Below are 27310 nucleotides of genomic sequence, written 5' to 3'. Positions count from 1 at the left end.
ATAAACTCTGACCCTAATTCAAGGATGTGGGTTTTAGAGAAGTCTCTTTCTATTTGGAAAATGCACATTTTAGCCATTGGTAATGTTTCCAGCATGATCCTGATATCAAACAGGAGGTATTGCAAAGTATTTCACATGGGAGCAGTACTTTCCCAGATGATGTACATAGATTTCAGTTTCCCTTGATTTTTTTAAAAGCATAAGTCAGACCTTTATTTTTAGATTCATTAAGTTTTTAATGGACCTTAATGGAATATTAATAGCCTACATTTACATAGCACTTTAAGGTTCACAGTGTGCTTTCTTCACAGTGATGCTGTGAGGTATATATGGTGCAAGTACTACCTCCATTTTCTATAGGATCATGCTCGGGTTCACTCATAGGTAAAGTTACCCCTTGGTGGAACTAAGATTTTGGATCTCTGACTTGAAGACCAGTGTTGTGCTATCTTGCCTTTGACTATATAATGTTACTAATGAAGCGATAGTGATGTTGATGCAAATGATTTTATATATATTTATATATGTGTGTGTGTGAATATATGTTATACACACGCACATATAATTTTCCCCCCAGTTACATGTTAAAACAATTTTTTAACATTTGAGATTTTTTTTAAATTTTGAGTTCTGTATTCTGTCCCTCCCCTCCCCGCTCCTAGAAATGGTAAGATATATGTTATACATGTGCAATCATGTAAAACATTTCCATATTAGTCATTTTGTACAAGAAGAAAAAGAATGAAAGTGAAAAATAGTGTGCTTCAGTCTGTATTCAAACAATATCACTTTTTACTCTGGAGAATAGTGTGCTTCATCATTAGTCTTTTGGTATTGTCTTGGATCATTGTATTGCTGAGAATAGCTAAATTATTCACGGCTCTTCATTGAACAATATTGCTGTCATTTCGTACAACGTTCTCCTGGTTCTATTCACTTCATTTTGCATCAGTTCATTTAAGTCTTTTGAGGTTTTTTTCTGAAATCATCCTGCTTGTTATTTCTTATAGCACAGTAATATTCCGTTACAATTATATACCACGGCTTGTTTGGCCATTCCTCAAATGATGAGCATCACTTTGATTTCCAATTCTTAGCCACAACAAAAAGAGTTGCTGTAAATATTTTAGTACAAATAGGTCCATAGGTCCTTCCCCTACCCCCCCCCCAGTTTTTTTTTATGTCTTTGGGATATAGACCCATCAGTGGTTATTGCTGGGTCAAAGGATGTGCAGTTTTATACCCCTTGGGCATAGTTAAAATTGTTCTCTAGAGTGGTTGGATCAGTTTACAACTCCACCAATGGTGCATGTATCCCAGTTTTCCCACATCCCCTCCAACATCCATCATTTTCCTTATTTGTCATATTAGCCAATCTGATAGGTATGAGATGGTACCTTAGATTTGTTTTAATTTGCATTTCTCTAGCCAATAGTGATTTAGAGCATGATGCAAATAATTTTCAAAGAGATTTTTCTTGTCCATGCAGATTGTCAAACATTTTTAAGGGTGCTTTGTTTTATATAAACAATGGGCCCCAGAAAAACTTTGGTTCCTCTCTTGAATTTATTCTATTTGCATTTTTTCCTTATAGTAATGACAGCATTCAATCCCTGAATCTGATTCTGATATTTCAGCAAGTATTAAGTGTCTACTATGTAGGCACTGGGGATACAAACACAAAAATGAAACTGGCCCTGCTTTCAAGCAGCTAACATTTTCCAAGGGGGGCCTGGGATACAACATGTACATAGACAAGTAAATAGGTGGCAATTTGAAGAGGAAGAGAACACTGAAATCTGGAGGGATTAAGAAAGACATTGAGAGGGAGGTGATACCTAACATAAACCTGAAAGAGATCTAGATAGTCTAAAAGATCTCTAGGTAAGAAGAGAGTAATTTCTAGACATAGGTTGCACCCTACCCAAAAGAACAGAAGTAGGAGAGAAAATGTGGAATTAGGAGAAGGCCCAGATTGTTTGGAATGTGGAGAATGTGAACAGAAGCAGAGTGTAATAATTCTGGAAAGGCAGAGGACTTTAAAAGCTAGGTGGAGGAGTTTGCATTTTATCCTGGGAGAACTAGGGGAGAGAGTGAAGATTTTTGAGTAAGGAAGTGAAACAAGTGAATGCATGGATGAATGAATGAATAAGGCGTTTTATTAGGCTCTTACTATGTGCAAAACACTGGAGATACAAATAGAAAAAATAAGGGGCAGCTAGGTGGCACAGTGAGTTAGAACATCAGCTCTGGAGTCAGGAGGAACTGAGTTCAAATGCTGCCTGAGACACTTGACACACTAGCCGTGTGACCTTGGGCAAGTCACTTAACCCCAATTGCCCTGCCTTCCCCCCTCCAAAAAAAAAAAAAGTAAGACAGTCTCTGTTCTCAAGTAGCTCACATTCTAATGGGAAAGACAACACATCTGGAAGGTTTCATGTACGAGGCAGGTGGAAAAGCCCACTACAGCACAATGACATAGCAGGTATTAATGCTTATTCTTCAGTGTCATTTCAATTGATAAAAATATCAGTTTCTGATATTGACTCATTCGACAATGCTGAGGAATTTGGTAGCAAGAACTTTCTTTTTTGTGTTGTCAGTAACAACAGCTGGGGTACCTGTGGAGCAGGGGCCAGGATGCATCTCTTGGGGCGGAGGGGGCAGGGCGCTGCTTCCCATGATAATGACTGAAGGCACTGGGCTGGAAACACTGCTAATTTCCTGGACTGTCTCTACTACGGCCTGAGGGGATGTGATGGTCAAGGTGGTGGCGGTTTGACTTCCTTGGCACATGCTGCCTCCTTTCTCTTCTTCAGGGTACCCTGCTGCTTCAGCAAGGCTGGCATGTTTGCTATACTTGCTTTTATGGCCAAACTTGTGCCTGAGAAAGATTATTTTGACAGCAAAGTGGATTAGAGAGTTGGGAAACTAGAGCCAGGGGGATCAACTGGTAGGGTAGAGAGATAGTCTAGGTAAGAGGTGATGAACACCCGAATGAGGGTGGTGGCTGTGTGATTCAAAAGAGTTAGATGTGAGATGGCATGTAGGTGAAAGTGAAAGCCCTGTTAACTTGGTGGATGTGTAGGGAATGGGGAGGATGGGTATAGTCGTTCATGGATGAATCAAAGGGTACAAACTTGTGTGACCAGAAGGGTGTGATGCCCTCAACTGAAATAAAGGAGGTTTGGAGGAGAGATCTGTTTAAGGAAGAAGGTAATAGGTTCTGGTTTTGACATGTTGAATTTGAGCCCATGAAACACTCAAGCGGACATATCTAGAATAAAAAGGATGCTTGAAAGAGCCTTGCATAAATACCAGGGCCAAGTGGCTGGGATATGGACAATCAGCAATGGAGACTAAGAAGGACTTCATTAGTTTAATGAACATATGCAGACCTGCTCTGAAACTTATGTTCTTAGAAACTTCCTGGAGGCACTGTGAGCAATTAGGCCCCACTGTAGTTAATTGATCAGGAAATTTCATGGTCAGACTTGTGCTATAGGTAGGGTAAAAAAAAAATACAAAGTAATATTTTGTTGGAGGCATTAATAGATGTGGAAATCAGAATGGACCTCATGTAAGAAGTGTTTTTTGAGGAAGGAAAGAAACAAACACTTATTAATCATCTGCTGGCATATATGCTGGGCACTGTGCTAAGTGCTTTTCAAATATTATCTCATTTTATCCTCACAATAACCCTGGGAGGTAGGTGTTACCTACCTATCTCCACTGATATAACTTGCCCTATTTTATAGTTTGAGGAAACTGAGTTAGGGATGAAGTGACTTGCTCAGGGTCACATGGCTAACTTGTAAGAAGTGTCTGAGGCAGTCTGAGCTAGTGCTCTGTCCACTGCACCACCCTAGCTGCCTGAGCTATCTGAGCTGAGCTTTGAAGGAGGCTGAGGAAGAAAATTTAAAGAGATGGGAGATGGAGGGTCTTGTGTGGGGACCAGTAAGAAGGCCAGTGTGACTAGACTGACCTATTCATGTAAGGGAATAATGTGCAGTAAAGTCAACAAGCATTTATTAAGCACTTACCATGTGCCAGGCGCTGTTCTGAGGGCTGGGAATACCAAGAAAGGGAAACACAGGGCCCCTGCCCTTAAGGAACAAGCACACATTCTTATGGAGGAGACAGCATATGTCCTCTCCAGGTTTTCATGAAACTGTTCTCTCTTGGCTCTCTTCCCTTCTGTCCAACTGCACCTTCTCTGTCTACTTTGCTGAGTCTTTATCCATGTCTGGATTCCTGACTAGAGTCTTCCCCAAGCTCTGTCTTGGATTCTCTTGGTGACTTCTCAGATCTCGTGAGTTTAATTATCATCTCCAGGCAGATGTTTTGCATAACTATATGTTCTTCCCAAACTCTGTTTTGAACTCCTGACTCACATCATCTTTTAGAGATTTCAAACTTGTCCCATAGACACTAGAAACTCAATATATCCAAAACAGAACTCATTATTTTGTCCCCCAAACCCTCCCCTCTTCCCAAGTTCCCTCTTATTGTTGGGGGCATCATGATTTTCTTGGTCACTCGGGTTTGAAATCTCATTCTATTTCTTGACTTTTCCCTTTCGTCCCACATAGCCAGTCTGTTGCTCAGTCTTATCAGATCTGCCTTAACAACATCTCTTGAATGTGTCTCCTCTTTTCTTTACTCACACAACCACCTTTTTAGTTCAGGCATTCATCACCTCTTACCCAGACTATGGCAATGCCCTAATCACTCTCCCTAACTCAAGGTCTCCCAACGGCAGTCAGTCCAGCTGTCAAAGTGATTTTCCTTAAGTGCCTCTCTGACCATGTCACTCACCTACTCAGTAAACTGAAGGGATTCCCTATTGTCCCTGGGTCAAAATCTCTGTTTGGCTTTTAAGGCCCTTCACAACCCAGGCCCAACCTGTCTTTTCAACTTCGTTATATATCATTCCCTTTTTCACATACTACAGCTCAGATAAACCGAGCATCTCTCTGTTCTTCATACATGACACTACATAACTTCATGGAATGAGGCAGCTGGGTGGCACAGTGAATTGAGCTCTGGGCCTGGAATCAGGAAGACCTGAGTTCAAATCCTGCTTCATAAACTTACCAACTGTATGACTCTGGGCAAGTCACTTTGCCTCTTTTTACCTCAGTTTCCTCATCTTACAAAATAGGGATAATAATAGCACTTTATCTCCCAGAGTTGTTGTGAGGATTGAATGAGTTAATATTCATAAAGGTGCTTAACACAGTGCTTGGCACTTAACAAATGCTTGTTTCCTTCTTCCTTACTTCTTCATAGAATCCTTTTTTTTTTTCAAGATTCAGCTTAAGCACTGCCTTCAACATGAAACCTCTGCTGATCCCCCCATTTATTAGTGCCTTTACTCCCTAACTACCTTCTGTCTATTCTTTCCCTGTCTGTCTGTCCTCTCTCTCATTCTTGTTCCCCTCTCTCTCCATATATACAAATGTATGCATATTATATCTGTCAATATGTACACACACACAAACACACATGGTCTATACTTTTATATTTACATGTAGAATATAAGATATTTGAGAAATGAGGATTACAGCATTTTTTTGTATTGTATCTCTAGCACCTATTGGACATAGCAAGTCCTTAATAAATGCTTGTTGATGGATGGATTGTTTGATAGAAGTAGTGGTGGAGAACATAGATAAAGGGGGGTGGGGTTTGTGACAAAAGAGTGATAGGTGATATCACTTGATGATGCTTACAGCTGATGACCAAACAGAAACCTAGTGAGTGGGGCAATGACAACCCAGGACAAGGAGAAGTACAACTTGTTCCAGCAACAGTAGAGTATGGGGGACTGACATCCCTTTGTGGGTTGGGGTGGGGTGGAGCAAGAAAAAAAAAACATCTTTACAGTTATCAGAGCAACCTTTTTTTTGTCAGTCAAATATGGTGAAGCTGGAAATGTGCTTATTAGGCTCAGAGATACAGCATTCTGACAAAAAAACAGTAACATTCTTCCGTTGTACCGCTGGGTGATAGCCAACACACTCAACAGTAAAGACAGGATCCAAAAAGAGCCTGACAGACTGAAGTATTGGACTCAGTCTAACTCAGTGTCATTCAGTTCTGTTTTCTGAGCTCAAGTCATACATCACCTATTGGACATTTCCAGCTTGGATTCACATAGGTATCCCAGACTCGACATTTCCAAAACAGAACTTATTATCTTTACCTGAAAATCATCCATCTTCATGTGTGGGATGAAAGACCCTTACCAATTAAATTTATAATAAGGAGCCATCTCAGGGTGGGAACAGAAATAAATTTTATTCAGTTCTCAAGAATAGGGCATCCTCTGCCAGAACAGATCTAGCAAGGGAGGCGCTTTTCAAGGGGCAAAGTACCAATAATTATACCTAACACAAGAGAATTCCTGCCTGCTTCTGACCCTTCTCACCATTGGTTGAGAGGCAGGCTTACAATCTGAGCATGAAAGCTAGACAAACAACCAGGAAATTGAGGCACAGAAACTCCAATTCCCATTCCCTTAGTTAATGATTACAACTGAGGTGACATCTATAAATCTAAAGAAGGAGAATAGGATAAGGGGAGGGAGAGACCCTCTCCATTCTCTTACAGTGCTTTTACAGTAAAGGAAAGCAGGTCACAGTGACCCTATTCTTACTGAGCAAATCTTTAAACCAGAACCAGAAGAAAGAACAAAAAGTTTCAGGGTAAACTTTCCCAGAGCCTGAGCCATCAATCTCTCACGGCCTCAGAATTTTTCCACTTCCCTATTTCCCTATTTCTTGATATTTAAACATTTCTTAGTATAGATATAGATTTATACTTATCTTACCTATGAAGTCTTCACATTTTATTTACCTCACACATTCAGAACTTCCTTATTTTTGCCAGGGGTTCCAAACCATCTTTCTAGTCACCCAGGGTAACAATTTCAGAGTTTTACTCATAACTCTCCCTCATCTCACTGTTCATTAAATCGCCAATATTGTTGATTCTGCTTTCAAGACATTTCTCATGTCTGTTCTCTTTTCTCTACTAAGATGAGCATTATCCTAATTCAGGCCCTTATCACCTGCCACTTGGACTATTACATACCTCCTAATTGGTTTTCTGGCTTCAAGTCCTTCTTTCATCTAATCCATTTTACACATAGCTCATATTCTTGAAATACGGATCTGATCGAGTGCCCTACTCAATGAACTCCAGTGGCTCCTTTGACCTTTGGGGTCAAACATGGATTCCTCTGTCATTTAGGGCTTTTCACAGTTTAGCATAAACCCACTTTTCCAGCCTTATTATATGTTACTGCATTTCATACATTCTTCAATTTGAGTGAAATTGGTCTCCTAGCTATTTACTGTCCTGACTTTGTGCCGTTGCACAGGCTCTCTCCAGGTAATGACACTCTGCCTCACTGCAGCCTGGTCCAATTCCTAACTTCCTCCTAAGTTCTACTCCAGTGCCCCTTTTCCTGATTCCCCAAGTGGTTAGTGCCTCCAATCAAATGACTTTGTATTTATTTTGTGTATGCTTTTAAACATGCACATACTCGCGCCCCTCTTCCTTCCCTTCCCCAGTATGATATAAATTCTTTAAGGGTAAGGACAATTGATTTTGGTTTTTGTATCCCCAGTGCCTAGAGTATAGAGAGTACTAAACGAATGCTTATTGATTGATTGACAATGAAATTCAGTAGGGTTCCAGGTAAATTTTTTTTTAAAAGGACAAGATGGGGGAGATAGAATCAGGAAGAAATTTATCTGAAAATGACCCAGGGGACTAAGTGTGTTTTCTTTGTGCTCTCCTTGTTAGCAGTGTGATAAGACAGCCCAAAACAGCTCATAAAATATTGATCTGCATTCAGTGATGCAGGCCTCTTGGCTGCCCCTGTACTCTGTCCTTATCATACCTCCTCTGAACGTTGTGTATGGTCTTGGTTTCCAGAGTTTAGGAAGGACATTGATAATTTGGGGAGCATCTCTAGGGCAACAGAATGGTGAAGGGCGTTGAGTAGTCCATGCCATAGAAGGAATGGTTGAAGGAATTGGAGTTGTTTAGCCTGGAGAAGTGAACACTTGGGTAGGGCTGGGGTATAAGATAGCTATGTTCAGATGAAGAAATTGTATGTGCAAGTAGAATAGTTCTGTTTGACTGCAGAGGGCAGATCCAGGAGCTGTGGGTGGAAGATCAGAGGATCATCTCTGTAAGATGATAAATATGGATCTAGAATCTACCGTAGAGGCCATTTAGCCCAACCCTTTCATTTTACAGTTGAGAAGACTGAAACCCAGGGACATTAAGTGATTTGTCGAGGGTCACACAGGTAGTAAGCAGGATTTAAACTCATATCCTCTGACTTCCTTGATGCAGGAAGAATCTTCTAATAATAAGATCTATCCAAAAGTAAAATGGACTGCTCAGGGAGATAGTAAGTTACCTGTCATTGGAGGTCTTCCAAACCAGCCTGGATGATGGTATATTAGAGTGGGGATTTCTCCTTTCAACTCTAAAATTTTGTGACTCCTTCCTAGCTGAATTATAGCAAGTGAATTCCTTTCACCCCTCATTGTACCTAGGTTCACCTTCATCAGCACCTAAGTTATACCAGTTACCTTGAAATTTGGGTGATAAGCATCAAGGCAGGGATTCTTAACCTGTAGGTCTGTAAAGTTGTTTTAAAAAATATTTTGATAATTATATTTCAATATAATTAATTTCCTTTATGATCCTACATATTTTATTTTAAGCATTTAAAAACATTCTCAGAAGGAGTCCATGGATTTTGCCATGCCAAATGGGTGCATGTTACAAAAAAGATGAAGAAACTTGCCTTAAGGAGACTGTTAACAGTGCTGGGGGAGAGGAGCAGTTGGCAACCATTGACCTGCCTTCCTGCTGCCTCCATTAAAGGTCCCTGTCTTTCTCACACAAGTATAGTTTTATGTTGACTGTAGACATAAACTTTTTTTGTTTGCGTTTTCGACAGGGTGATCAAAGAACTGCAGGTCCAATTGGAAGATGAACGATTACGAAGAGAGAAGCTGGAGTGTCAGCTGGATGAATTCCGAGCAGAGGCCAGTCATCATCTAACCCCTATTGGTCAGATTCGCCTAAACAATGTTGTTTCCATGGTGAGCTCATTAAAAATCACTCTCATGACATGATAATAAGGCTTTGTGGTTTGTTTGGTTTATTTTGGTAAAAAATTTTTTCCAATTACATATAAAAATAATTTTTGACATTTTTTTTTAAATTTTGAGTTCAAAGTTCTCTTCCTCCCTTACTCCTTCCCTCCCTCCCTCTCCTGCCTCCTCCTTGAGAAGGCAAGCAATTCGATATAGGTTATAAATGTACAGTCATGCAAAACATATTTCCATGTTAGCCTTTATTGTGAAAGAAAACATAGACCAAAAAAAAAACTCAAGAAAAATAAAGTTTAAAAAAGTATGCTTTGATCTGCATTCAGACTCCATCAGTTCTTTCATTTTTCATCATGAATCCTTTGGAATTGTCTTGGGTCACTGTATTGCTAAGAATAGCTAAGTCATTTACAGTTGTTCATTGTACAATATTGCTGATATTGTGTCCAGTGTTCTGGTTCTGCTTACTTCACTTTGCATCAGTTCATGTAAGCCTTTCGAGGTTTTTCTGAAAGCATCCTGCTCATCATTTCTTGTAGGAAATAGTATCACAATCACATACCACTACTTATTTAGCTATTTCCCACTTGATGGGCATCACCTCAATTTCTAATTCTTTGCCACCACAAAAAGAGCTGCTATAAATATTTTTGTACAAATAGGTCCTTTCCCTTTTTAAAAAAAATCTATTTGGGATACAGATCAGTAGTGGTATTACTGGATCAAAGAGTATGCACAGTTTGATAACCCTTTGGTCATAGTTCCATATTGCTTTCCAGAATGGTTGGATCAGTTCACAACTCCAACAGTGTATTAGTGTACCAATTTTTCCACATCCCCTCCAACATTTGTTATTTTCCTTTTCTGTTATGATAGCTAATCTGATAGGTATGAGGTGGTACCTTGGAGATGTTTTAATGTGCATTTCTCTCATCAATAGTGATTTAGAGCATTTTATTATATAACTATAGATATCTTTGATTTCTTCTTCTGAAAACTGTCTGTTCATATTATTTGACCATTTATCAATTGGTGAATGACTCATATTCTTATAAATTTGACTCAGTTCTCTATATATATGAGAAATGAGGTCTTTATCAGAGAAACTTGCTGTAGTTTTTTCCCTGTTATCTGCTTTCCTTCTAATTTTGGCTGCATTGGTTTTGTATGTACAAAAACTTTCTAATTTAATATAATCAAAATTATCCATTTTACATCTCATAGTGCTCTCATCTCTTGTTTGGTTATAAATTCTTCCCTTATCCATAGATCTGACAGGTAAACTATTCCATGCTCCCCTAATTTGCTTATGGTATCACTCTTTATGTCTAAATCATGTACCCATTTTGACCTTATCTTAGTATATGGTTGAAACAGTAAGGCAATAATAACAATGTAGCTGATAATTGTCAAAATGCCTATGTAGTTCTGTATCACAAAGAATACGAGACTCTCCACATAGAAGGTAGAAGAAGTAAATCATTTATTCAGACATCAGAGAACCATATCCCACGAGCCATTTATCCAGTCAGTCCACTTCATCATAACAGCAAGGAACCCAAAACATTCAATATACAATATAACAACCTGGACCCTGGCCATCCCAAAACCTCTCTGACCCCCTGTTGGGGTCTTCCCCAAAACAAACTCAGTACAGCTAAGTCAGCCTGTTCAGTTCTAACAATCACGAGGGTGGCCATTAGCAGCCATAACATCTTTTTTCTCTCTCAGCATTTCCCGTGACATAACTTCCTTTTCCTGTCAGGAAGCTCCTCCCACCATGTAACTTAGGCTTCCTGCGATGTAAGCAGGTCATGTGGCCTATTATTGGATGGGAAAGATCTTCAAATCTAATTGCTACTGCAATTTGCTAATGCAAATCTGCAAAGAATGATAGTTTTGTTTCTTCATTGCCTATTTTAATTCCTTTTTCTTCTCTTATTGCTAGAGCTAGAATTTCTAGTACAGTATTGAATAATAGTGATGATAATGGGGCATCTTTGCTTCACCCCAGTTTTATTGAGAAGGCTTCTAGCTTATCCCCATTACAGATAATGCTTGCTGATGGTTTTTTTAAATTAATTTTTAGTATTTTATTTTTCCCCAGTTACATGTAAAAACAATTTTTTTTAACATTTGTTTTTAAAACTTTAATTTCCAAATTCTTTCCCTTCCTCCCTCCCTACCTCCCCTCCCACATTGAGAAGGCAAGCAATTTAATATAGGTTATACATGTGTAGTTATGCAAAACAGATCCATAATAGTCATATTGTGAAAGAAAACAGACAAAAAAAAACCTCAAGAAAAATCATGTAAAAGTATGCTTCAATCTATATTCAAATACCATCAGGTCTTTCTCTGGTGATGGATAGCATTTTTCATCATAAGTCCTTCAGAGTTATCATAGATTGTTGTATTGCTGAGAATAGCTAAGTCATTCACAGCTGATCATCTTACAATATTGCTGCTACTTTGTACATGGTACATTTCACTTTGGATCAGCCCAAGGAAGTCTTTCCAGGTTTTTCTGAGAGCATCCTGCTCATCATTTCTTATAGTACAGTAGTATTCCATCATAATCACAGACCACAATTTGTTCAGCCATTCCCCAGTTGATGGGCATCCCCTCAATTTCTAATTCTTTGCTCCCAGAAAAGAGCTGCTATAAATTTTTTTATATATATAGATCTTTTTTTTTTTCTTATCTCTTTTGGGATACAGACCTAGTAGTGGTATTGCTAAGTCAAAGGGTATGCATAACTTTATAACCCTTTAGGCATAGTTCCAAATTGCTTTCCAGAATGGTTAAATCAGTTTAAAACTCCACCAATAGTGTATTAATGTCCCATTTCTTCCACATCCCCTCCAACATTTGTCATTTACCTTTTCTGTCCTATTAGCCAGTCTAATAAGTATGAAGTAGTACCTCAGAACTGTTTTAATCTGCATTTCTCTAATAGCTTTAATTACTTCATCTGAAAACTAATCATACTTTTTGATCATTTATCAATTGGGAAATGGCTCTTATTTTTATAAATTTGACTCAGTTCTCTGTATGTTTCAGAAATGAGACCTTTATCAAAGAAACTTGCTTCACTTTTTTTCAGTTACTATTGCTAACTGTATTTCCCTCCATGATATTCCCCCCTCCCCATTTATTTTGTTCGCTCTCTCTTTTCACCCTGTCCTTCCTCAAAAATGTTTTGCTTCTGACTACCCCCTCCCCCAACCTACCCTCCCTTCTGTCACTACCTCCCTCCCCCTTCTCTTATCTCTTTCCCCTCTTACTTTCCTTTAGGGTAAAATAGATTTCTATACCCAACTGAGTGTGTATGCTATTCCTTCTTTGAGCCAGTTTTGATGGGAGTAAGGTTCACTTATTCCCTCTCACCTCCCTCCTCTTCCCTTCCACTGTAAAAGCTTTTCCTTGCCTCTTTTATGTGAGATAATTTTACCCCATTCTACCTCTCCATTTCTCTTTCTCCCAGTACATTCCTCTCTCACCTCTTAGTTTTTTTTTTTAGCTATCATCCTTTCATATTCAACTCACACCTGTGCTTCTGTCTATATATACTCCTAACTACCCTAATAATGTGAAAGGTCTTAGGAGTTACAAATATCTTCTTCCCATGCAGGAATGTAAACAGTTTAAACTTATTAAGTCCCTTATGATTTCTCTTTTCTGTTTACCGTCTTATGCTTGAGTCTTGTATTTGAAAGTCAAATTTTCTATTCAGCTCTGTTCTTTTCATCAAGAATGCTTGAAAGTCCTCTATCTCACTGAATGACCATTTTTCCCCCTGAAGGATTATACTCAATTTGGCTGGGTACGTGATTCTTGGTTGTAATCTTAGCCCCTTTGCCCTCCAGAATATCATATTTCAAGCCCTCTGATCCTTTAATGTAGAACCCGCTAAATCTTGTGTTATCCTGACTGTGGCTCTACCATACTTGAATTGCAATATTTTCCCCTTGACCTGGAAACTCTGGAATTTGGCTATAATATTCCTGGAAGTTTTCATTTTTGGATTTCTTTCAGGAGGTGATCAGTGGATTCTTTGAATTTATATTTTACCCTCTGCTCCTAGAATATTGGGGCAGTTTTCCTTGACAATTTCTTGAAAGATGATGTTGATGCTCTTTTTTTGATCATGGTTTTCAGATAGTCCAATAATTTTTAAATTATCTCTCCTGGATCTCTTTTCTGGGTCAATTGTTTTTCTAATGAGACATTTCACATTGTCTTCCATTTTTTTATTCTTTTGGTTTTGTTTTATTGTTTCTTGATTTCTCATAAAGTCATTAGCTTCCACTTGCTCCATTCTAATTTTTAAGGAATTATTTTCTTCAGTGAGCCTTTGGGTCTCCCTTTCCATCTGGCCACTTCTGCTTTTTAAGGCATTCTTCTCCTCATTGGCTTTTTGGACTTGTTACACCATTTGGTCTGGTCTGTTTTTTAAGTTGTTATTTTCTTCAGTATTTTTTCATGTCGCCTTTAGCAAGCTTTTGACTCATTTTTATGATTTTCTTGCGTCACTCTTATTTATCTTCCCAGTTTTTCCTCTGCCTCTCTTATTTGGTTTTCAAAGTCCTTTTTGAACTCTTCCATGACCTGAGACCAATTCATATTTTTTGGAGGCTTTGGATGTAGGAGCTTTGACTTTGTTGTCTTCTTCTGGGTGTGTTTTTTGATCTTCCTTGTCACCAAAGTAAGTTTCTATAGTCAAGAGGTTTTTCCCCACTGTTTGCTCATTTCCCCAGCGTATTTCTTGACTTTTATCTGTTTGTTCAAGTAGGGCTCTGCTTCCAGGGTGGAGGGTACACTATCCCAAGCTTCAGGGGTTTTGTGCAGCTGTTTTCAGACATACTTCCAGGGACCTCTAAGTTTTCAGTTCTTCCAAGGTGGTATGATCTAAGTGTTTACTACTCTCCTGGCCTATGCTCTTATCTGTGAGTGACCACAAGTATTCTTTTCTGCCCTGGAACTGTGAGGAGGGTCCCTCCTCCACTGTGGCTGCAAATTCTGCTATTCTATGTGCTCCTCCTCACCCCAGGACTGTCACCCAGGACTGCAACCCAGATCCAAGCATGGGCAAAGCAACAGTGTCCTGCCTCAGTGCTGGCACAGCCTGTGTTCCTCTTTCACCCTGGTGTGACAGCGCTTTCCTGCTGACCTTCCAAGTTGTCTTGGGCTGCAAATTTGTTTCACTTCATCTTTTTGTGGGTTCTGCTGCTCTAGAATTCATTTAAAGTCATTTTTTAAAAGGTATTTGGAAGATTTGGGGGGAGAGCTCAGGTGAGTCCCTGTCTGTACCCTGCCATCTTGGCTTGGCCACTGTAGTCATCTTAAACTCAGCATGTTCAAAACAACTCAGTATCTTTCCCCTCAGGTCCTCCCCTATTCAGAACTTCCCTATTACTATTCCCTATTACACCATCATCCTTTCCAATCTCCCAGGCTCAAAAAGAGGCAAAAATTGGCTTGATGTCAGGAAGAATATTATGATAATTGAATTCTGATAATACAGAAGTGAAATGTGCTGTCTTAAGAAGTGGTAAGGTTCCCTTTTTAGCAGTCTTCAAGAAGAGACTGAATGACCCCTTATTGGATATGGGTTGGATTCAATGTCTGCCTGAGGTTACTTCCAATTCTCAAAAATTTTGAAGTGTCCTATGTTTGATGATAAACTTCTTGAGGACAGGGACCATGTTGTTTTTGTCTTTATATATTTCACAATGTAGTAGGTACTTATTAAACATTTTGTTGAATAAATATTATACGCTAACAGAATATATAGTTTAAGCAGTATGTGTTTTAATACTTAAAATTGGTATTTTATTTTGGTTTGCACAGTAATTGAACATTTATTTAGAGGCACCTAAGTAGAGCAGTGGAGAGAGTGCTGTGCTTAGAATCAGGGAAACCTGAGTTCAAATCCCACATCAGACACTTACTAGCAGTGTGACCCTGGACAGGTCACTTAACACTCATTTTCCTCACCTGTAAAATGGGGTTCATAATAGCACCTACTTCCCAGGGTTGTTGTGAGGATGAAATGAGATAATAATTGTAAAGCACTTAGCATAGTAGCTGGCACATAGCAAATGCTATATAAATGTTATTATTAAAGATCCTACAAATATTAGATGTTTCTTTTCCTTTTGGTACAAAAGTAATATTTCCTTTGGGGGAAAACGTGGGAAGGTGAAAGTCTATGCTAAAGTAGTAAACTTATTTAAAATCTTCTCCATTGTCCATAGGAGGATGATGCTTCTGACTCAAACAAAGATAAGAGAAAAGTGAAAAAAAAGATCACATCCTCTGGAGGGATATTTATGAGAAGGTCATAATCAGTGAGTGATGTCACTTTCAATGAAAATACCTGTTTGATTTTTCCCTTTCATGTTTATATTGACATATCTCCCTTTGCTCAGTATTCCTCCATAGGGCAAAGACCTGTGTTGTTACTTGATTGCAGAAAGCAAAAATTTAAATGAACTGTTGTAAGGAATTTAAAGTATTAGATTAGTAGTATCATTCCTCCCCCCCATGCCCCCATACACTTTTCAAATATCTTCGTAGACAATGTCAAAGATTCAAAAACAAGACTTACATATGAGATTTAGATTTATATATGTTGATAAAATTAGTTTTATAAAAATATAAAATGAACCAGTTTTTGTGATTGTTTCTTCTTTAAACAGAATTATTATTACCTTGCAATAGACGCTTCTCATTTAAAAAAAAAAGCTTACTTTAATGAATTTTGCCATGTAGATAATTTTATTAGCAGCGCTATTATTTATCATAATAACTCAAATTTATAAACTGCAGCTCTGAGAGTGGTTAAATCCGGAAATGAATACTTGAGATATGATTTAAGGCCATATCTCTGGACTCCAAATGTGAAGTGCCCTCTCTACTTTGCCAGTTTGCTTCTCATGTGATATTGATGCCAGTGGCTCACCATTCAGAGGACATCTGCCCTTTACATTTTTAAAAAATAACTTTTATGTTTTTTAATAAAATAAGTACCTACTAAAACTGGGGCCAAGGTTCCAAATAGAGAGTATTTTTACATTGGAGAAGAGTGCAAGTTTACACAACCAACCATCACATATTTAGTGAAATTAATGTTAACTTGCCAGGAAATTTAACAAGTAATCATTATCTTCTAAAACAAAAAAAATGCAAAGAGAATTGAAATATTCTAGAATTATTAGCTTTTGTATTTCCTTGCAAATTTATTCAAGGTGCATTATTGTATTTTCTTCTCTTTCTTTGAGTTTCAAAGTTAGTTTCTCCTTCATGGCACAAGAACCCTTGAAATTTCCATTTGGAATTTTTTTTAAAGTAAAGGAATTTTGGTTTCCTACATGCCACCACTTGTTTTACTTGGCGCAGTGGAAAGAACACTGGGCCTGAGGGTCACTGGGATATGTGTTGAATTTAGTCCTGCTGCATATTACCTACCTTCCTATAAGCAAGTCATCTAGTCTTGGTTGAGCCTTTATTGTCTTACTTGTAAAACAGGTGTTATTGGAACTAAGTACCTCAAAGGGGTTGTTGTGGAAGAAAACACTTATTAAATGTCTGTTTAATTGAATTGAACATTACAGGAGCCAGTTATTTCTAAAGGAAAATTATTGTAAATGGGATAATTGCATAAATGATGAACTTTGTTCATAACCTACTAATGATGTTGTGATACAGTACTGCCCCTTTTGGGGGCAGCTTTATGTGTGTCATAACTACATGGTGATAGATTTTTTGGTTTTGTGACCCATTCACACACTCACCTGGATCCAGATTTGCAGAGTGGTTGGAAGGGATGTAGTGTGTGGCTTTGGGACAAAAGGAAGATAAACCAATTTATCAATAAGCATTTATTAAAGACTTACGATATGCTAAGGCACTATGGTGGGCCTTCAGGATACAAAGACAAAAATTAAATGGGCCTTGCCTTAAGGAATTCTATCAAGCATAGTTGACTCTGATGGAGGCTTCACATACTGTTCTAACCATTGAGCTAATCAGCCACAAACAAGTCTACTAACAATTAAGATGAGTATCAGGAGCCTATAATAAATAAATTTTTTTCTACTCCAAGAAAAATCTTCCTTAAGGAAGCAGCTGGACTTAAGAATTTCTAAGGTGTGTGTATATAAACACCATACATATATCTATATCTATCTATATATATATATATGTACATATACATGTATCTATTATATGTGTGTGTATGGGAGTCTATGTGTAAAAAGGTAGATTTCAGATGAATCTTGAGGGGGGTCTGGGAAGCCAAGAGGCAGAGATGAGAAGGGAGACATTCTGGACATTGGAGACAGCTAGTGAAAAGGTATGAAGTTGGAAGATGTGAAGTGTCTTTTGTAAGGAACAGCAAGGAAGCCAGGGTCAGTAGATCCTAGATTATGTGGAGGGGAGTAAATTCTTAAAGGATGGAAAAATAGGAAGGGGCCAGATTGTGAAGGGCTTTAAATAACAAACATTTGGGAAGTTTGAAAGAGGGGAGGGTTTTGAGGAAAAGATGAGTTCTGTTTTTACCATGTTGAGTTTGAAATGTCTGTAGCATATCCAGGTCAATATGCAATTCAAAGTGTGAAACGGGAACTCAGGAGAGAGACCAGACATAGAATCATCTGTATAAAAATAATCATTGAAACAGTGGGAGTTGTTGAGATCACCAAGTAAGATGGTGTAAAGGGAGAAGAAAAGAAGATCGAGTTATGTGTGTAGGACACCCACAGTTGTTAGGCCTGGCCTAGATGAAGATCTGCAACAGAAACTGAGGAATAGTCAGGCAGGTAGGAAGAGAATCAGAGAGAGCAGTGTCATGAAAACCTAGATCAGAGAGAGTATACAGGAGAAGAGAATGACTGCTGATAGATTAGAAAGATGAGGACTGGGAAAACACAATTAAAAGACCTTAGGTTAACTTTGGAGACCTTCGGTCTGGCTTCTCCAGCTAGTCGCTATTGGACATCTACAACTGGCTGTTTGTAGACAGCCTACCATAGGCAGCTTAAACTCACCATGTCCAAGAGAACTCATTAACTTTCTCCCCAAACCCTTCCCTCTTCCCAGTTTCCCTGTTACTGTCAAGGGCACCAGCATCTTCCCAGTAACTCAGGATCACAACTTAGGTGTCATCTTCAACTCCCCACTCACTGCTCATATCCAATTCCTGTCCTTTTTACCATTGCAATGTTTTTTGTATGTTCTCATCTCCGATAGAACTTCCACTTTGGTACAGGCTCTCATCACCTCATTCTTAGATTATTTTAATAGTCTTCTGGGTGGTCTCCCTGCTTGAAGTCTCTGGCTGCTCTGGTCCATTCTCCACTCAGCTGTTAATATACCTAAAGCACAGGTCTGACTACGTCATCCCCTTACTCAATAAATTCCACTGACTCCCTATTACCTCCAGAATCAAATATAAAATCCTTTGGCATTCAAAGCCTTTGATAGCCTAGTCTCTATCTACTTTCCATTCTTCTTGTACTTTATTCTCTTCCTCATGTTATAAGATCAATAACATTGGTCTCCTTGCACATAAGGAACTGCACTTCCCACCTCCACACCTTTTCACTGGCTTTCATGCCTCATACCTAGAATGCTCTCCTTATCTTTACCTCCTTCAAGACTCAGCGCAGATCCTCTCTTCTGAAAAGGGATTTTCTTGGTTCTCGTCCCACCTTACCCCCCAATTTCCATATATCAATATCTGTCTATATCTATCTATCTATCTATCCATCTATCCTCTATCTTTTGTGTGTGCATAGTTGTTTGCATAGTGTCTCCTTATTAGAATATGAGCTCCTTTGAGGGCAGGGTCTATTTTCTGCCTTTCTAGCCCAAGTACTTAGCACAGTCCCTGGCACATGTAAGTGCTTAATAAAGTTTGTTGACCTCTTGAATGATAAAGTCAGAAAGCCAGATTGCAAGGGGTTGGAAGAGGGTGAAAGGAGAAGTGGAGAAACTGAGTGCAGTTAGCTTTCTTGAAGAGTTTAGTGGAGAAAGGGAGAAAAGATTTAGGGCTGTAGCTGGCAGGAATAGTTAGATCAAGTGAGGGTTTTGTTTTTAAGTATGGAGGAGTACTGCATGTGTTTGTAGGAAGCAGGTTAGGATTCTGTAGAAAGGAGAGCTTAAAGATTAGTAAGAGAGTTGGGATGATAGAGAAGGGGCAGTCTACTGAAGAAAATGGAATGGGAGTGGAATCAAAGGTTCATGTACAAGGGTTTTCTTTGGGAAGAAGAACTACCTCTTCATAAGAGATGGGTGAAGGAGGAAATGTTGGGGTAGATGAGGAAAAGGAGCTCTTGACAAATAGCCTCAATCTTTTCATTGAATTATGAGTTGAGGTCTTCAGAGGGTTGGGGAGTGGGTCCTGGGGGTGGCTTGAGAAGAGAGAATGTTTGGAAGAGACATTTCCAATGAAATAACAAATTGATTAGGGAGGTATAAAAGTATTGCCTTGGGGCAGTGAGAGACAAGTTGAGAATATGTAACAAATTTGTAGGGGACCCAGTCAACGTGATTTTATGATTGTTTTTTCCCCTACTGCATCCAGGAGTGAAGGAGATTGATTTTGGAAGTAAGCCAAAGTTGGGACTTGGTAAAGTGTGATTGCAAGGGAGTCTAGTCTAGAACTGATTACCCAAGGGGTGGAGATAGTGAAGGGAAGACAGTATAGCCTCTGAAATGGTGCTGGCCTCGGAAAGAATAGAGGGGTGGAGACATTGGAAGTCACTATAAAGACAAAGAACAGTGTTAAAGGTAGTATGACAGCCAGAAAGATGTAAAGATAAAAGATTTCTGGAAATTCAAGCCACAAGGGAACTAGGAAATTAAGCTGGACAATAGGCCCTACCATTTATGTAGCTAGAACACAAACGTTTCTTTGATTTAAGTACACAGTATATTACTATGGAAGGCTTTAAGTACCAGTGACCTAGTGAGGGGTGCTTGGGTGCTTGTGCTTGGACCCTAATTCTAACATTTCTCCTTAGCCTCTGCTTGGGTGCCCATGCCTGGACCCCAATTCCAAAATCACATCCAGTTCTAAAATCACATCTCTCCCTGTTTTAAAAGCATTGGCCCTAGCACTTCCTCTCCAGTTCAAGCGCAGCATGCCTTAGCAAAACACTTATCTCTCCTCCTGATACTGCAGCCAGCTGCACCTATAGGATTTATTAGTTTGGATTTCCTGTGTACATGCTAATTGGCTATGCACTGAGCCATAATGATATTTACTACTTACCAACCTTACTGTTACGTATCCTAGTGTTTCAACAATCTGGCTAGCAGCTTCTGTGGGAGTATAAGATTCACCCACAGCCAGCACCCAGAAAGCTGCCAACAGCACAGGTTCTTCTGATCTGCTTAATTAAGGAAAGCAAGGTGAAGGGGTTGACAAGCTTACTTTTAATTCAGCATTCAAATATCATTCAGTTAGTTCAGGGGAAAAAACCAGTACCCTGAACTTCAAAACAAAATGCAAACAAATTACAAACATCAACAGCCTTTGTCTGATTCAAATCCCAACACATAGTTACCAGAGTTCAACAAAGTTTCAACATCCGGGTTTACAAGCTGGAGGGCTCCTTAGCTACAGCTGCCCAGAGTCTCCTCATCAACACCATCTCCAGAGCCCCACACAAATGGCTCTGTCCTCCCTTCTTATAGGGCTTCAGACATCTGACATCAGACATCATCTGAATCTGATTGGTTCTTGAATTGGCCCCTCCCCTTAGGGCCCTAAGAGGTTCACATCCACATGGATTACGTTAACACCTAATGGGGTTTGGGCCTGGGGCTTAGCACCTAGTAAAGCTCACTGAGATAAATTGAGTCACTCAAAGAAAACAAAGGCCATTGTGGTTACACCTAGACATAGTCAAATGTATGCTCCCTTACATTAATATTGTCTAACAAGACATTTGATGAGAGCCACCTGGATATTTCCAGTCAGCCCTGAGTGTTAGTTGATTCAGTGACGGTTCACAGTCAAAACCACACCTCCAGGTCATACCCCCCCTTCCCCCCCCACCTCTTGGGCTATGTAAGATACCTGCGCAGTAGATGCCAAAAGTGCATGTTCCTTTCAGAACTGACCACCCCTTAACCACTCCCTAATCCCACCCCAAAACACTTAATTGATATGTTTCACCCCAAATCTTGTATAAAAACTTTCCTGCACCCATGTAAGGTTTCAGGTTACCTAAGAACTCTTGCCCGCTGTAAAGCGTAATAAATCTTTGCTACCTTGACTTAAAGAATGCTTGAGATCGTGAATTCATTCCAGTTGGCCCTGACCCTCTCCAGTACTTGGAGCCTTGAGGGGTACTCCCCCTCAATGACCCCATCTGGGAGCTCCAGTCCTGGGAACTTTAATTTTGGGATTTTTACCCTCAACACTAGCACTTGGAAGTCACCCAAGTGTATGAAGGAGGCTTAGGCCCTCCTCAGAGCTGGCAAATTCCTCACCCTGTGTAAAAGCCACTATGAGAGCACATCTCAAAGGGGAATATGGGAGCCACAGACCACCTGGTGGTTACCACATCTAGGATTATCCTTGTGTCTGACAATTGTATCCATGCATATTAAGGAAACCTATTTGATAACTTTTATGTTAGGTCAGTCATTTGTACCACTGTGATATCTGAGTTTAGGGCCTCTGATACAGCAAAGAAAAAAAGTACAATAGAACCTCGGTTTACGAATTTAATTTGTTCCAAGATTCTGTTCGTCTTGCGATTTGTTCATATTACAAAGCACATTTTCCCATAGGAAATCCCCCAAAATATTCACATAAAAATAATTATGTATAATTTTAAGTAAGTTTTTTGTCCCTAATGCACCTGAAATACAATAGCAATGATTAATACACAATATAAACTGAAAATAAAACAAAATTTTTTGAGGCTGTGACCTACACACATATTTATTTGGGATCTTTGTACATTTAAACCAGTGAGAGTCGCCTGGCTCCAAGCACACATTTTTGGTCTTTAAAGTGACAAAAAGAAAAAACCCCAAACCCCCACATCCCATGTCTGTTCTCTGTACTTGGCTGTGACACCAAAGAGTGGCAAACTGGTCTGGGCCCCCAGCTTGGAGGAAGCCCCCATGGGCAGGAGCCGGAGTGGAAGACCAGGTCATGCGGGCAGGAGAGGCAGCAGCAGCGGGGTAGGGCTCCTGCCTCAACTCAAATGGCAGGAAGGAGGTGAGCTGGGGGGGGGGAGGGGGCATGCTTTAATTAGCAAAGCCCCAATGAAAACCAAAAAAAATCCAAATAAAGTTTTCTTGGGGGTCTGTTCTCCCCACGCTGTTCCAGCCCCCAATTCCAAGTCCTGAGTCCAACAGGGTGGGGTCCCTGGGGGTCCAAGGCACTTCCCCCACCCCACCATAGACAAATCCACCCCTGCCTCCGGGGTCCCAAACAGTCCCAGGGGAATGCAGCAAAAAGGCACACTGGGCACCTTGCTACAAAGTTTCCATCTTGCCCCAGGGCTGAATTCCGAGTTTCTGGGTTCCTGGTCATCCAGTTCAGGCTGGCCTCTCCTGGCTTCTGTCAGAATCACAGTTGCTGAATCACAATTCTCCACCTTTGAGCTCACCTCACCAAAGTCGGCTCCAAGGCAGCTCATGGGTCTCACCTTTCCAAAGTTCTCATGCAAGCAGTCTTCACATCGCTCACTGTCGCAATGTGAATCACAATCTCCATGTAGATGGTTCTCCACCTTTTCCTGATCCAGCAGAGCAAATGTAAACCAGGTTACTTGTAATCTGAGGGTCTTCTGTATTTGTTTCAATACGGGCCAAGCACTGGGGAGACAAATCTGAAAATAGTCTCTGCTCTCAAGGGAGAAACTTACATTCTAACTGGAGAGGGATAACCGGTGTAGGGAAATGGGGACCAAGGATGCTGATTGGGACATAGGGAAGTAAATTGACATAGCCTTCATTGTCACATGAAAATACTATGCACATGCTCATGGGTAGGGTGAGCTAATATAATAAAATGACAGTTCTACCTAAATTAATTTACTTATTGCCATACCAATCAATCTACCAAAAAATGATTATATAGAGCTAGAAAAAAATAATAACAAAATTCATCTGGAAGAACAAAAGGTCCAGAATATCAAGGGAATTAATGAAAAGAAAAGCTGGGGAAGGTGGCCTTATCATACCAGATATTAAATTGTAATTTAAAGCAGTAATCATCAAAACTACTTGGTACTGGCTAAGAAATAGAGTGGTGGATCAGTGGAATAGGTTAGGTACACAAGACACAGTAGTCAATGACTATAGTAATCTACTATTTGATAAACTCAAAGACCCCAGCTTCTGGGAGAAGAACCCCGTTTGACAAAAACTGCTGGGAAAACAGGAAAATAGTATGGCAGAAACTAGGCACAGACCAACATCTTACACCCTATACCAAGATAAAATCAAAATGGGTACACGATTTAGATATAAAGGCTGATACTATAAGTGAACTGGGAGAGCAAAGAATGGTTTACTTGTCAGATTTATGGAGAAGGGAAGAATTTATGACCAAACAAGAACTAGAGAACATTATGAAATGCAAAATGGATAATTTGATTATATTAAATTGAAAAGTTTTTGCACAAACAAAGCCAATGCAAGAAAGATTAGGAGGGAAGCAGAAAACTGGGAAAGATTTTTTCCAGCCAATGTTTCTGATAAAGGCCTCATTTCTAAAATATACAGAGAACTGAGTCAAATTTATAAGAATACAAATCACTCCCCAATAAATGGTCAAAGGATATGAACAGGCAGTTTTCAGAGGAAGAAATTAAAGCTATCTATAACCATATGAAAAAATGCTCTAAATCATTATTGATTAGAGAAAGGCAAATCAAAATAACTCTTAGGTACCACAATCATATCTGTCAGATTAGCTAACATGACAAAACAGGAAAATGCTGGAGAAGATATGGGAAAACTAGAACACTAATGCATTGTTGGTGGAGTTGTGAACTGATCCAACCATTCTGGAGAGCAATTTGGAACTATGCCCAAAAGGCTATAAAAATGTGTATACCCTTTGACCCAGGAATATCACTTCTATCATAAAAATGGGAAAAAGATGCACATGTACAAAAATATTTATAATAGCTCTTTTTGTGTTGGCCCAAAACTGGAAATTGAGGGGATGCCCATCAGTTGGGGAATGGTTGAACAAGTTGTGGTATATGAATGTAATAGAATACTATTGTGCTATAAGAAATGCTGAGGAGGCAGATTTCAGAGAAATATGGAAAGACTTCTATGAACTGATGCTGAGTGAAATGAGCAGAAACAAGAGAACACTGTACATAGTAACAGCCTTATTGTGCTATGACTAACTTTGATAGACAGCTTTTCTCAGCAGTGCAAGGATCTAAGGCAACTCCAAAAGACTCATGATAGAAAATGCTGTCCACATCCAGAGAAAGAACTATGGAGTCTGAATGCAGGTTGAAGCCTATTACTCACTTTTTTTTGTTTTTTTTTTCTTGTGGTTTCTCCCCATTCATTCTAATTCTTCTTTACAACATGAACAATGTGAAAATATGTTTAATAAGAATGTATATGTAGAGCCTTTACCAGATCATGTGATGTCTTGGGGATGAGGAAGGGGGGAACATTTAAAACTCAAAAGCTTGTGAAGGTGAATGTCGAAAACTGAAATAAAATTAATTTAAAGAGGGGAAAAAAAATACTGTGTACAGAGGAAATGGACCAGGTGTTATTGGTTGCTCTATTGACCGTTGGTAAATTACTACTAGATCAGGATTAGGGTACTCAGTAGCTCTTTGAAAACAAAATTTTAAAATTATATATGTGTTTGTAAATATATGCTGGCATCAGGAAATTAAAACAGGCAGTCATACATATGAAAAGTTCTTTCTTTGGTTCACTGCCCTCTAAAACTGGCTTCAGGTTGGGAAACCCAGCGCGAGGGGCACAAGGGGCCCTGATGACATCTTTCACTGCAGTTACTCAGAGTTCCTCATTAGTCATATTTGCTAACTGCTCACACCCAGCACCTACCTTCCCACTGTTCTCTGTGAAAATCCTTTTCAATTCCTCAAAGACTGTGATGTCCCATGCCTTCCAGCCACATTACAATGGGTGAATAAAGGGAGGAGTATAATAAAATGGGAATTAACTTGCTTTTAAAAAAAAAATACCAGGGGCAGCTAGGTGGCTCAGTGAGTAGAGCACCGGCCCTGGAGTCAGGAGGACCTGAGTTCAAATCCAGTCTCTGACACTTGACACATGTACTAGCTGTGTGACCTTGGGCAAGTCACTTAACCCCAATTGCCCTGCCCCCCCCAAAGCAAAAAAACAAAAACAACCAGAGCAAAAAATGAACATGTCTTGTCATCATCTTATTTTGCCAGCAACGTAACTCTGCAGCTGCTATTCAGATTTGCCTGTGAAGCATCAGGTTGGGCTTGCTTTCACACCTTCATGTCCTAATATTCCCTGCATCCCAATTCCTTCATGGATTTTGCTGTCAATGGGTAAGGGGGATAGGCACTTGATAACTGCTAAGTGAATTTCTTGTGTGTGCCTGCAGGTTGTGGATGGAGACCAGCCATTTTCCTCATATAGATGTTGCTACTTGAGCGCTCTACTTTAGCCTTGTTCTTTGTCATTCAGAGAGGGAGGGAACCACACCACCAGCACTACCCATGTTAATTGAAGATGTCTGATAGTTTCCATTTGGCTGTATCCCAATGACCAAGAGCCTTTACTTGTCTCTGCTTGTGATGATTATAGTAGCTTTGGTGGTGACTCAAGGGTCTCCTTTGACCTACCCTACTATCTTCTACACTATTGCAGCAAATCTCTGTTTGGTCAGTACTGAAGTCTATCTAGCATTGGTCTGTTCTGGGCTTCCTTACTGCCTTTCCTTTCATGCTTCCTGAGACCTATAGCTCATCTTTTTCCTCTCTGTCACTGGCAGTCTCACTGTTGGCTCCCTTCCCCATGTGAGGCCTGTAGGTACTATTATAATAACTCCTTCAGGTTTTTGCTGCACACTCAGTTTTCCATATGAAGGCCATCTAGGTTTATTTTGGCTGGTCATGATTACTAGGTGACCTCATTTCCATAGCTAGAATATTAGGGGATTATAGCTTTAGACCTAGAAGGGTTGGACCTTAGAGGTCAATAAGTGCAAACCCATCATTTTCAGATGAAGAATGAAGAGGCTGTGACTTGTACAGAGTCACAGAGCCTTTAAATGATTGAGGCAAGATTTGAACCTAGGTCTTCTCCTCTGGGCAGCTAGGTGGCACAGTAGATAAGAGTGCTGGGCCTGGAGTCAGGAAGACTCATCTTCCTGAGTGCAAAACCAGCCTCTGATACTTCCTAGCTGTGTCACCCTGGGCAAGTCACTTCACCCTGTTTGCCTCAGTTCCTCATCTGTAAAATGATCTGGAGAAGGAAATGGAAAACTACTCCCGCATCTTTGTCAAGAAAGCCCCAAATGGGGTCATGAAGAGCTGGATATGACTGAAATGACTGAACACCTTCTGACTCAAAATCCTGAATCCTATCCACTAAGCTATTATTATTTCTTTAAAATTTTTTATTACTATCTTTTGTTTTCTGAAATACTAACCTGCCCATTAACTAAGTCTGGCCAAATTCAGCATCCATAGTTTCCACTTCTGACAAGAAAGGTGGGAGGCCCATTGTCTTATCATCTCTTTTTCTGGGCCAAGCTGGGTTATTAATAATTAGTGTTCAGTTTGTTTTGTCTGGATTTTCCATTTACATACTTGTAGTCATTGCATATGCTGTTTTCCTCATTCTGTTTACTTCACTTTGCATCAGTTTCTATTTTCTCTTTCATTTCTGAATTTCTTGTGTTGTTTCTTGTGGTAATAATCCATTACATTATAATTGAGGGGCGTCTTTGGTTCTAGTTTTTTGCTATGACACAAAGGGCTACTAAAACTATCTTGGTGTATTGAAACGTTTCTACTTTGAACTCACTGGAGTATATGCCTAATAGTGGGATCACTAGGTTAGAGGGTGGCAGGCAGGAGTGTGTCTTCTCCAACTTCTTGTAGGAATTCTATTATTTTCATTTTCCTACTTAAAGAAAAAAGAAAAG

The 27310-nt window shown here is 39.6% G+C and overlaps 1 protein-coding gene across 2 annotated transcripts in view; it reads left to right on the top strand.

Moving 5' to 3' along the window:
* ANKRD42 (ankyrin repeat domain 42) overlaps nt 1-15494 on the top strand; it is a 72496-nt gene extending 57002 nt beyond the window's left edge. For both annotated transcript variants that reach the window (XM_036747140.1, XM_036747139.1), the window contains exons 11-12: nt 8990-9134; nt 15405-15494. In XM_036747140.1, the coding sequence (XP_036603035.1) occupies nt 8990-9134; nt 15405-15494 (235 nt within the window). The remainder of the gene's footprint in view (nt 1-8989; nt 9135-15404) is intronic.
* Nucleotides 15495-27310: the final 11816 nt, after the last annotated feature.

This window comes from Trichosurus vulpecula, chromosome 2, assembly GCF_011100635.1.
Source record: "Trichosurus vulpecula isolate mTriVul1 chromosome 2, mTriVul1.pri, whole genome shotgun sequence".
In the NCBI taxonomy this organism is placed as follows: domain Eukaryota; kingdom Metazoa; phylum Chordata; class Mammalia; order Diprotodontia; family Phalangeridae; genus Trichosurus; species Trichosurus vulpecula.
Note: the sequence above shows the minus strand (reverse complement) of the source record. Positions and strands in the feature narration are given on the sequence as shown.